At 65.3% G+C, this 12,177-nt stretch overlaps 1 protein-coding gene across 1 annotated transcript in view; it reads right to left on the minus strand.

Moving 5' to 3' along the window:
* PRKAR1B (protein kinase cAMP-dependent type I regulatory subunit beta) overlaps positions 1 to 12,177 on the minus strand; it is a 72,390-nt gene that overhangs the window by 16,931 nt on the left and 43,282 nt on the right. The window contains exons 7-8 of the mRNA XM_006078700.4: positions 5,466 to 5,624; positions 715 to 775 (exon numbers count right to left, since the gene is read on the minus strand). Coding sequence (XP_006078762.1) covers positions 715 to 775; positions 5,466 to 5,624 — 220 coding nt within the window. The remainder of the gene's footprint in view (positions 1 to 714; positions 776 to 5,465; positions 5,625 to 12,177) is intronic.

Genomic DNA, 12,177 nt, shown 5'->3' on the forward strand with positions numbered 1-12,177 from the left:
CTGGGGCTGAAGGCTGAGACGTTCCCCGAGGAACTGTTTCTGGATGGTTATTCCCCGTGGTTTCCCAGGTCTCAGCTCTGAGCTGACACTCTGCCCAGCAGGTCGCTCTCCTGGCCCTTAACCGGAGCTGCTCAACACACACTCACACCCCGACACGGAATTCCCAAGTGCCCCACACAGGCGTGGAGACTCCGCACTGCTGGGCGCCTGGGCCGGGACGACAGCGCTCCATTCTGAACCTCAGAGCAAGGGCCAAACAGCAAAAACACGCTGCTGGGGGCCTTTGTGACACTCCCCACTGTCAGTGGGGACGCGGTCGACATGTCTGTCAGACCCCAGGACGAGAAGAGCAGGGGGAACACCCACAGAGGAAACTCCCAGAGGGGTCGGGAAAGACACTCAACAGAGGGGCCCATGCGAGACCTCCAGACAGACCAGCGTGGGGAGAGCGGCTCCGACGGTGGACAGACAGACACACACAGCACGGACGGATAGAGGCAGACACACGACAGTGCGTGTGCGTGTTCACAGGAACCCACACGCCTGCGTGCATAATGAGCATGTGTATGGTGTGGGGTGGCACTGCACGCCTGTGAGCACACGTGTATGTGTGTACACGCGCGTGAGCACATCTGTGCACGTGTGTGTGAGCACACGTGTGTGTGTGCACGTGTGTGGGTCCCAGGCGTGCGTGGTGCGTGGGCAGGCACACACCCAGGATGGAGACCTTGCTGAGAAATTCCTCGTACATCCTGCGCTTCCTCAGCGTGCTGCCCTGCGGGGAGGAGACAGAGAAGCAGGTGTTCAGAAGGCTTCACGCCCCAATCCCTCCCACGTTCTCCAAATCCCCAAGTGACCCTGAACCCCTGAAAGGAGGCCCTTGGGGCGTTCCATGTCCCACAAGCCCCTCAAGCGAGCAAGGGTCTGAGGGGCTGCTGCCATGGGGCCCAGACCGCCCGCTCCCCCCGGGGTCTCACACGACGCACAGCCTCACCCAGATTTATGCGGGAAGGGGTGCCACGAGGCCGATCCTCAAGGGGCTTCAGAAGGGCTGGGCCCAAAGCCCACCCCTCACTAGATATCTGGACGCCCTGACCAGCTGCCCACCCTGAGCCTCGGTTTCCTCATCTGGACAACGGGGTATCCTAATTCCTGTCCCCACAGGACTCCGTGAACGCTAGGTGAGCAAACATCAGTCAACCGGCCTGGTGGGGGAACCCCAGCCTCCCAGCCCTGGGGCCCCACCTCCCCGTCAGCTCCCGTGACTCTGTGGTTCAGGGCCAGACCAGCACTGCAAAGGCAGCGTCTCGATTTCAGAATTCTGGAGGTTCCCGGCCTGCCCCCAAGAAGACCAGAGACTCCCTGGGGCCCCTTCATGCAGCAGAGCCCCCACAGGCCTGGGATCCAAGACTCCCTCATAGCTGACCAAGAGGGCAGGGACCAGGCTTCTGAAGCGCTCGGTGGTGGCCATGCGGGGGATACGGCGTCCAGGAGGTCAGCGGCAGAACCCAGGGCTAGTGGGGCCCTGCGTGTCCACGGCCGGCAGGTCTGGATGCTCACGGGGGCGGCTTGCTCAGCTCAGCACAGCCCCCAGCCGGAGCTGAGCCATCTCAGACCCCGCCGGCCCAGAGAAAGGCGTTTCTTTGAAGGATAATTTATATTCCCGCTGACCTCCCGGCAGCTACGCCCGCCCGCTGGAATGCAGGCGTGTTTGCCCGGCAACTCCAGACATTAAAGCCGCCACAACCGGCCCATCCGTCTCCCGCCGCAGGACGACAGCTGGAGGCGGCCGCCCGGGACCCGCGGATGGGGAGACCCGCCTCCCAGGCTGACCAAGGCGCCTCCGTTGGAGCTCTCCTCCAGGGTGAGGCGGGGGCCAGCCAGGACCCACACCTGGGGGCTTGTCTGCCAGCAGTGCAGGGGGCTTCATGCCTGGTGAGATGGCGCTACACGGACCCCCAGCGCCGGGACGGGGCCTGCCCGAGGCCATGCGGGAGACGCCAGAGGGGCCCGGACCCGCGTCCTGAGTGCTGCTCACAGGACCCAGGCCATCGGGAGGAGCGGGCCCCGGCCCCTCTCAGCTCTGCCTCCCTGGTACCTGCGGCCTCGGCCTGGTCCCAAGTCTCTGCTGCGGTCCCGTCGGGCCAAGACCACCTACATCCCCCACCTGGCACCTACACCTCGAGGCCCCTGCCACTCCTCCCGCCCCATCCATCACACGCCCGCCCCCCAGCACAGCCCAGCCAGACCCCCACTGACCCTGACAGACAGACGGGGGTCAGACCGCGCTTCCTGGCGGCCCGCTCCACTGTCAGCAAGGGGCACGCCCCCCCAGCCCCGACCGCCTGGCACAGCCCGAGGCCACCCCGAACCCACTGCCCAGCGAGAGGCTCCTGCTGCTGCACCCCGCGGGCCCAGGAGCAGGCCTGTCGTAAGACGGGAACCTAAAACATCCAGGCAGGCCCCCTGCCCTGTCCCAGCCGCACGGTCTGAGCTGGCCCTAAGGATGGGCAGGGAACCCGGGTCCTGGGGGGCAGCAGGGCTCTGGTCAAAGCGCACACACCCTGGGCAGCGCCGCCCGAGGCCCCTGGAGGCTCCTGACCCCCAACCCCTGACGCCTGAGTCCAGAGCGTTCACAGCGCTCCTGCTGCCGGGCACTCGGGGCGCAGCTCGGGGGATGGTGTGGACCCGCCAGGCTGAGGAGACGTCTACGGCAGCTAAGGTGACTCTCCAAGCTGGACCGACTGCCCCGAGCACCCTGTCCCCTGTACACGAAGGCCCAGCCAGCCCTGCAGTGCGAAACGAAGCCCCCACCACCTGGCCAGGTCCCATGAGGAGTGGGCCGAGGCCCCGCCGCCCCACGTCACGGGTGGGAGCAGGGGCCGAAGCACGAGGAGTGGGCCCCAGGCCCCGCCGCCCCACGTCACGGGTGGGAGCAGGGGCCGAAGCACGAGGAGTGGGGGCTCAGGACACGGTTCCAAGGGTCTCGGGTCACCCCAGGCAAGCGGGGCTCTGGAGCCCCTAGCCCAGCCTCTGCAACAGGATCCTACACGCATCAGCTCCAACTGGGGGCCTCATGTAAAAAAGTCAGGGTGAACAAACGGTCCTGACACTGGAAGGAGAGAAGGCTCGGGGCGCTGGGCCCTGTCCGGGGCCTCGGGGGGAAGGCCCCACTCTGCTCGGAAGTGGCTGGTGTGGTTGGTCTCACCGAGCTCCATCCATCCATCTGTACCACGCAGAGCGGGGGCACGTCCCGGATGGGCGTGCTGGGGTTCAGAGGTGGGTGGTCCTCTCCCTGGGGACACCAGCCCCCACCCGGCATCCCCCACGCGTGTCCAGCTCAGGGTCCATTCATCGCGCAGCAGGCACACCCGTGTCCGCCCAGGCCACAGTCTGATGCAGAAACAGCCGCCGTCACGGACACTCCCTTCTGAGTGGGCCACACTGTCATTGTCCTCCCGAAACACAGGGCTCTGCCGGCTCCGGGCACGGCCGCGGCTATTCTTAGTGCCCAGGGATCCAGAATTAAAACAGAGGAAGCGCCGGCTGCCTTGGTGGTTTGGGAACTTCCCTGAATATAAGGTTCCAGGCACAGAAATCCCACAGCCAAGAACGACTTGGTGTGGACAGCGGTAAAGGAACAATGGCTTATGCAACGGGCCCAGGTGTGCAGGAGCAGCCAGCACGGGGGAGGGTGCCCTCCGGGGGAGGCAGGACCGGGCAGGTTTGAGACCAAAGAGAGGGGGCCGCATTCCACGAGGACGCGCCTCGCTGGGCAGGGCAGGGCCTCCGGGCACACGGCGGGCGGCCAGCGGATGACCCCAGAGTGTGTGGACGAGGAGCTGCACGAAACAGAGGCCTCCAGGACTGAACTGGACCCCAGCGCATCACAAAGGACCAGGCGCGACAGTGGGACCCTCCAGAGGGGCCCCCGGGACCAGACCGCTGTGCAGGCTCAGACGAGACTGAGCGCACAGGGCCTGTCCTAAACATCCTGGAGCTGCCCCAACCACAGCCCCCTGGAAGCTGCAGGGCCCAGCTTGTCTTTGGGAGACAACCGAGGCCTGAGGGCCCATGGCAAGGGCACGTGCAGCCCCCGGGTCTCCCGGCAACACATCCCCTCGGTGACCTCCCTCCAGGCCGGCAGGCCCACTGGGGGCTGCCCTCAGCCCAGGCCCTCCAGTGCCACCAGCTCAGAAAAGCACCTGAGCCAGCAGTCACCCCGGGCGAAGATGCAGGCAAGGAGCGTGACTCCCTCAATGAGCCAGCACTCAGCTCTCAGGGGCCTCGGGCCAGGGACCTGGGCCATGAGGGGACTCTCCGAGACCAGTGCGGCTCCCCTCACCCTGCCCAATCCAGAAGGCTCTCCACCCTCACCCGGAAGGCCCGGAAAGGCCCCTGCCACTCCTCTGGCCACACTCCTGCAGGGGCGCCTGGTGCAGTGGGAGTCTGAGTCCAAGACCCCTGGGGGCTGAGGGCCCAAGGACCCAGCCCTCCCACCACCACCCCCTCCCTGAGATCCAGCATCCTGGCCATCTCCCTACTGGTCCACACACACACCAGCCAGGCCTGCACCCCAGGGCCTCTGCAGCGGCTGCTCACATTGCTCAGACACTCTCCTCCTGGACAGCCAAGGGCTCCCTGCTGCAGGCCTCTCTCAACACCACCATGTCACGGGGGACCTTGGGGAGGGGGCTTCAGGGCTTTCCCTGAAACAGCGGGCCCTGGCCCCACCTGCCCCTTCTGCTCTGTCTCCCTGTTTGGAAACTGTCGCCAGGAGACATGCCTGCTCAGTCAGTCGTCTCCTCCACCAGCACGCCAGCCTCCCTGTCCCCTGGCGGGTCGCTGCACGAGGGCCAGGCAGTGAGTGTGCAGGATGAACACCAAGTGGGCAGGGGAAGGCCCAGCCACCTCTGCCTGGGAAGGGCCCCCTCCGCCCAGGAACTCATCTCCAGAGCCCTTGGTGAACACTGACCCTGTTGTTCCCAACAGCCCCACATGCACAGGCGTGCGCGGCTACACCCAAAACGCGAAGAGAGGAGGTGCTGCATGTAAGGAAACCTAGAACGGCTGTCGCCCAGTAAGGAAGCAGAGAGGCCTGCAGCCGGCCCCGGGCTGCAGCCCTCCTGCTGCCCCCGCAGACGCTGGGCTCCTCCCGGGAGCTTACTCCACCCCCTTGAGGAAAGTTACCTTATGGCACAGAAAGGCAGCTGGAGCTCCAGTCATCACAACCACACTCCAGACTGCTGTAAGGGGAAGGAGAGCAAAGGGGCCGCCCCAGCTGCCTGCCTGTCTTTTGGGTAAATTTCCAGAACCACCCCCCAACACTCGCCCCCCTATCTCATCCCACCTCATCCCACCCGGACACAACCAGGGCTCCTATGAGATGCTTGGCAGGTGTCAGACTCAACTGGTGCCCTCCCGGCCCTGGTAGGGCACCCCTGAGGCGCCGCTCGCTTGCTCACCATGAGGATACGCCGGTAGCTGTCCCGGTCGATGCCCCAGAGCTTGAGGTCCGTCTTGGCCTTCACGGTTGCTGCCCTGGGGGTGCCATAGATGAGGGCCAGCTCCCCAAAGCTCCCGCCTTCACTGATGCTTGTCACCCACTCTCCGTTCACGTACACCTGCAAGGATCAGGGGACAGTGTCGGGGGCCAGGGGTCAGGGGACAGTGTCGGGGGCCTGAGGTCACCCACCCTCTGTCCACACACACCTGCAGGGCATGGGGACTGGGCCTGGGGCCACACTGCCACTAGTTGCATGGGGAACCCTCCACAGCACCCCCAGGGGGGCAGGAGGTCCCTGCACCCCCAATGCCTCACAGGTGATGGGACTCAGCTGTGCTCTGCCCTGCCCAGGACCAGCCAAGGTGCCCACCTCATGCCCAGCCCCGCCTGGACTGAGGCTGGACAGGCACAAAGGTGGAGGTGCTGTCCGTGCCGACCCCGGTCAGGCCCCAGGGGACGCACCACTCAGGACCCCCACCTCCCAGGCCAGGCCGCACTCCTCTCCTCACCAGCCAGGCCACCGCACCAGGCATCACCCTGCCGGGATACTCACGCCCCACCCAGGCGACCCCTCCAACCCAGCCGCCTCGTTCACAAGCTACCCTCCTGTCCGTAAAGGCTCCATGTAGCAGCTGGGCCCTCACTCACCTCCACCAGCAGGCCCCGCGGCCCAGGAGGAGCCAGGCCCCCAAATCCCCCGGGAACCCCCCATCCCTCGGGCAGCACCCAAGCGCCCAGGCCTGCGGTCAATGGGAGTGGAGGCCAGCGCCCAGGGCTGAACCCAGAGGCGGACAAGGTTCCCTTTCAGCTCGTGAGGGCGGTGGCCTCGTACAGTGTCGCGACTATGCATTGACCACAGGTCCACGTCCTGCCAGAATGGCCCGGATTGTTCATTATGTGGATTCGCTTACTATCAACTAACACAACCTCTGTTCATTGCCTCGGTGTCAATGAGCTTAAAGAATGGCTCCCATTGGCAAAAAGCGTGTGTGTCGGGGAAGAATGGGTTGCGACGAATCATGGAAGCAATTCTTATAGACTCAATGACGCATTATCTTGACCATGACTGAGGCTCAGAATCGCCAGTCTGTGGGCGCCACGCCGGTGATACTGTGTGCGGTGTGAGCAGGGTGGGGAGAAGGGCCGGCCTCTGAGCACAGGGCGTCGGGGGACGATACAACACGCAACCCTTTGGGGAGCCCCCCAGGCGGGGACCTCCTCCCACAAGCGCCGGCCCGTCCCGCCAGCCCGCACAGCCCCGCCAGGAGCCAGAGGAGACACAGCAACTCCCACGCGGCGAGGCCCTGGGGCCAGGGCGAGGCCCGACCTCCCACAGGCAGGGCGCTTATCTGCCAGGCTCTGCCCCGAGACACTCTCCACCGGCACGTCCCCGGAGCCTCCGGTTGTCCCAAAGGGACCAGAGTCCACAGAGGGGCAGGCATGGCGCCGGAGCCCGGCCCGGCCGGCCCTCCACATATGGGGCTCGTGTGTCCGCAGAGCGTGCGCGGGGCTCACGTGTCTGTAGCACCCTTTCTGCCTGGACACGACCCCATGTGTGCAGCGCTGAGCTGTCCCGCCACCCAGGTCAGGCGCTGAACATCTCTGGGTGCCAGGATCTCCCAGGGCCCTCCCGCGCTCCGTGCCCGAGGGTGCCCGTGGGGCAGCTGGCCTGGGCCCCCACGCTGCACGCCGAGTGCTGGGCTTGGCCCACGGTTCTCACGGCCACACCAGCACTACCCATGGGTGATGGACGCCGCCCAGCCTCAGCTCTGATGCGGCCGCGAAGCTCCCCGCGGGTGACTCAACGCCCTCCTCTCTCACGCGTGAGGCAAGGTGGGGACCCCTGGTCCGCTGAGCAGCACCCCCAGTCTGCACCAGCTCACCCTCCCCCTTGGCGCCGGGTCACCACAGCGCCGCGGCCTCGGGTGCCTGTGGGGCAGGCCGGCCGCCCCATCACCCTCTGAAGAGACAGGGCCCCGGGAGCAGGGCAGGCGCTCAGCAGCCCCGCTCCCCCATGGTGCCCCGAAGAGCGGGCAGGTGGCTGCCACTGCAGGGCGCACCCCAGCGAGGGCAACTTGGCCAGAGTGCGTCCCTGGGGGCCATGAGGACCCCTTTCCTCACTGAGCCCCGACCGCATCCTCAGAGACGTCAGAGAAAAGCATTGTGTGGAACCAAGGAGGGGCCAGGCCGCCCCCTGAGCACAAAGGCCCATCCTTCTCGGGACACTGGCCGCTGTCAGCACGGCCGCGCAGCGCCCGGCCCCACCCGGCTGGCACGCAAAGGGGCTCCCTCAGGCTTTGTTTCATTTTTGCTGTCCCTTCTTGCGTAGGGGAGGGGTGGGAGGCCGCACTGGGTGCACCCACGCTCCCGGCGCCACTGCAGGTCTCCAGGCACCCCAGCCGCTGTTCCCGTAGGCTCATTCAGTCGCTGTCACCCCGGGTCACCCCAGCGCCCGGGGTGCCCTGCGTGTTCTCACCGCTGGCTTCAGCAGCAGAAAGCACGTGGATTCCAGTTCACAGGGACTCACTGGCCAGCGGCTCGGCAATGATTATCCAGATGTGACCGTTCTTAAGGGCTCCCCTGGTGGCTCAGCTGGTAAAGAATCTGCCCGCAATGCGGGAGACCTGGGTTCCATCCCTGGGATGGGAAGATCCCCTGGAGAAGGGAAAGGCTACCCACTCCAGTATTCTGGCCTGGAGAAGTCCACAGACTATAGTCCATGGGGTCGCGAAGAGTTGGACACGACTGAGTGACTTTTTCACTTTCAATTGTCCTTAAAACAAGCTGCAGGCACCGGAGAGAAAGGAGGAAGATGATTCAGGGAAGAGCCACCATACGAGACTTTCGAGGGGCAAACTCGAGCCCAGCCCAAGGGGTCCTGTGCAAAGACCAGGGGTGAAGAGAGTTGGAGGCAGATGGGACAGGACGTGCAAAAAGCCCGAGGCAGGACTGGACTCGGAGGATCCGTATGCAGCAAGACCATGTGGGAAGGCCATGCAGAGAGGCCACATGGGGGGCCACGAGGTGGAGGCCACGAGGGGGGGCCATATGGGGAGGCCACGAGGGGGCATGTGGGGGCCATGAGGGGGCACATGGGGGCCACGAGGGGAGGCCACAAGGGGGCACACGGGGAGGCCACGAGGGGGAGACCACAAGGGGCCAAGCGGGGAGGCCATGATGGGGAGGCTATGGGGGCCACGCAGGGAGAGGTGTGTCTCGGGACCACTGAAGGTTCTGGCAGGGCTGAGGCCAGCTCACAGCCAGGACGCACCCCCTGCTACAGCTGGAGCCCAGCTCGGGGCACCCGAGGAGAGCAAGGGTCAATGAGGGGTGTCCCAGACTTTGACCAGGTTCCTTGACAGGTGGTCTGCAGACCAGGTGCACAGCATCACCTGGGAACCTGCCCCCCAGCAACGACCTACCGATCCAGAGCCCCGGGGGTGCGGCCCAGGATGTCGGCAGGTGACGCTGATGCCCACCCACCATGGACCAGCTCTTGTTCCAACTTTGGACAGAGGTGGAGGTGGTGACTAAAGACACAGGAATCTGCTTGATGACACCCCCAAAGCAGAACCACAGTCCCAGCCCCACCGATCCAGACAGCTGGAACACACGAGGCTGCCTGCCCGCCTGCTCTCACCCACAAGGACACTTCAGTTCAACATGCAATGCCACAGAAAATAGAAAATCCACTGAAGCAACTGGGTAACTGGAGACAGTCACCGAGTGACCCACTCACTGGAGGGGATGGTGTCCCACGACCTCAGACCTGCCCCCGCCTGCAGGTATTTCCCACGTAACCCGGAGCCGCCCGGGCGAGGAAGCAAGCCGGGCGTGCCAGCCGCTGTTGTTTTTGGTTCCACAGGCGATGAGAAAAGTTAATGGCCCAGCTCCTCCGCGTCCCGGGCTCCAGCCACAAAGAGTGGGGGCGTCTGGGCAGGTGAGCCCAGGTCCACAGCCACTCTTCCAGGGTAAACTGGGTTGCGAGCCTAAGGCCTCTTTAGTCCAAGAGCCTGGAGGGATTGAGGGGCTGACTGACCCGTTTCGCCTGAGAGCAGCTCCCCCAAGTCTCTCTGCTGGACCCCGTCTGTGGAGCCCGAGCCACGTGGGTAACGACATGGGGTCAGCGTCCTCTCCCCGGTGACCGGCCACCAGCTTGGTCTACTCTGTGGACCCGCCACGCTCTCGGCCCTCCCCCGCAAACCTCACACTCCCCAGGGGTCCACAGGCAGGACCCCATCAGGCCCCTGTCCCGTCTGGAGGGCCACGTGCTCCAGGGTGACCGGGCAGCCTGTCAGGGGCCCAGTGTGGGGAGTGCATAAGGGCCGACGCCCTCCCCAAGCTCTCGTCATGTCACGAGCACCACAGGGGCTCTGGGTCACCTGTTCCCCCATTCCAGAGCGGCCTCTGGCCACAGTGGGGTCTCCAGGGCCTCCTCAGAGACCCGAGAGGGTGAAGGGCCCCCAGTCGCCCTCTGTGGGTGAGACACTGCAGGAAAGCTTCACAGCCAGTTGGGGGCCACGGCCGCCCTGCACCTAGGAAGTGACCAGCCAGCAGACAGCACCCAGAGCAGGATGCCCAGGTCCCCACACGGCCCGTCTTCCACAGCAGCGCTGGTCGCGGCAGCAGCCACGTGGTGGGCACGATCGCTGATGAACAAGACAGGGGTCCTCTCCTTGACTCGGTGGACAGGCCCGGAGCTCTGCCACCTGCTGCAACATGGACCAACCTTGGGAGGCGACGCTCAGTGGGATGACCCCCCAGGGCAGACGCTGTGTGGTTCCGCCTCTGCGAGGCCCCTGGAGGCATCAGGCTCACGGAGATGATGGAACACAGCGGGCAGGGGCTGGGGGAGGACCCAGGGTTAGACTTTAACACGGACAGGGTCTCAGTTTGGGAAGACGAGAACGTTCTGGAGATGGTGGTGGGAGGGCCATGTAACAACGTGAATGTGTTCACGGCCCCAAACTGGACACCTAAAGGTTGAGATGGCAGCTTTTACGGTGTGTGTACTTTACCAACTGAAAAATAAAAACCAGAACACCAGGCGAGCAGACTGACCGGCCGTGACCCACGGAGCCAGACGGCCTGGGATGCCCTGTCCCCCGAGGCCCCCCCACCTGTGGAGGCTGGACGCGGCCGTGCCCACAGACGTCTGGTGAGGTGGGAGGGGCCCGGGCCAGGGCAGGGCCCGGGTACGGCAGGCTCCCCCCAGGAGGCCCCAAAGCACCAAGTGCGCGGACGGCCGGGCGGGAAGGAACAGTGCTCCTGAGCCACGAAGCTGGCCATGGAGCGCCCTTCCAAGTGGAAATGCTATGTTCCATGAATAAAACAAATTGGGAGATATTTTTATACTTAGGAAGACGGATTATAGCTCTCAGCGGTACACACGCTGCGGCCGACACTGTCCGCATCTCCCTGGAAAACCGTAATTTAAACCGAGCTGGTGCTTCTGGCATCCGGTCAGCCGGCCACTGCCCCCGGGCACTGCTGGCGAGGGGGCAGCTTTCAGCAGAAGGGGGCTCTGGATGCCCCCCAAGCCCTCCTGTTAGAGGCAGAGTGCGGCCTCTGAGGGGGCCCCAGGGTGTCTGGAGGGCCTCAGGGTCACTATGCAGTGGGCCTGGCCTCTGCTCCCCAGAGGCCCCTACAGAGCCCCCGGGACCCTCACACGCGGCCGGTCCGTGGTCCGTGGTCACTTCCCCGCCCCTGAAGGCAGGGCCAGAAGCACAGCGCCAGGCCAGGAGAAGCCGCACTTGCAGGCCCGGGGCAGGGGCGACAGCCAGGGTTAGGGCGCACCCGGCCACTCTCCCCCCGGCTCCTGATGGAGCACCTCTGCTCCTCTGCACGTGGCCGCCCCCACGGCCCACACCTCAGGCTCCCAGCCACCCCGCACCCACCGGCCACTGCAGGAGCCGCTGAGGCCAACGCAGGGACAGCCTTGCAGTCACCACCTTGCCCCATCTGGGCCGACAGCCCGAGCTGGAGACCACAGCCAGGAGGCGGCATCCGCCCACCGGCCTGAGCATCTGGGCTCCAGGAGCCGGGGGTGGGGTTCCATGCTAACCTTCGGGGCTGACATAGAGATGCCGTGGCTCAGGCATGTGGGCCCAGGTCTGCGTGGAGGATGCAGGCCGGGGGGCATGTCTCACGGGACCACAACACCCTTCAGGTTGCTAGAAAGACAAGGACGGGACTCTGGGCCACAGGGAGGCCGTGCCCGTGTCTGCTGGCCAGGGAGAACCCAGGCTTGATCGTCTCAACTCTCAGGGAGCCCCATGCTCTGGGGGAGCCCAGTGGCTCTGCCTGGGTGGGGTCTTAAAGGATGGGTAGGAGTTTGCAAGGCAGAGCAGGGACAAGAACAGGACAGGGCGGCCAGCGGCTCACTGGAAACTGCCTTCTCAGCAGTCCCCCCCTCCCCCCACGCACCCCGAGGCAGGCCATGTCCCCAGGAGTGTATCCTCAGGGCTCTGCAAGCGCCCAGCAGAAAACAAGCGCTCGCTCGACATCTGAGCCAGAAAACGAGGGCCAGACGGAGGGCAGAGGCCGAGGAGCGGGAGAAACCAGCAGAGTGACCTGGGCCCGGGCCGCGAGTCCGCACCCCTGCAGGGGCCCCGGCGGCCCGGTCCGAGGCGCTGCAGCCCGTCTATCTCTCTGAGGCTGGCTCTGTGACT

This window comes from Bubalus bubalis, chromosome 24, assembly GCF_019923935.1.
Source record: "Bubalus bubalis isolate 160015118507 breed Murrah chromosome 24, NDDB_SH_1, whole genome shotgun sequence".
Lineage (NCBI taxonomy): Eukaryota > Metazoa > Chordata > Mammalia > Artiodactyla > Bovidae > Bubalus > Bubalus bubalis.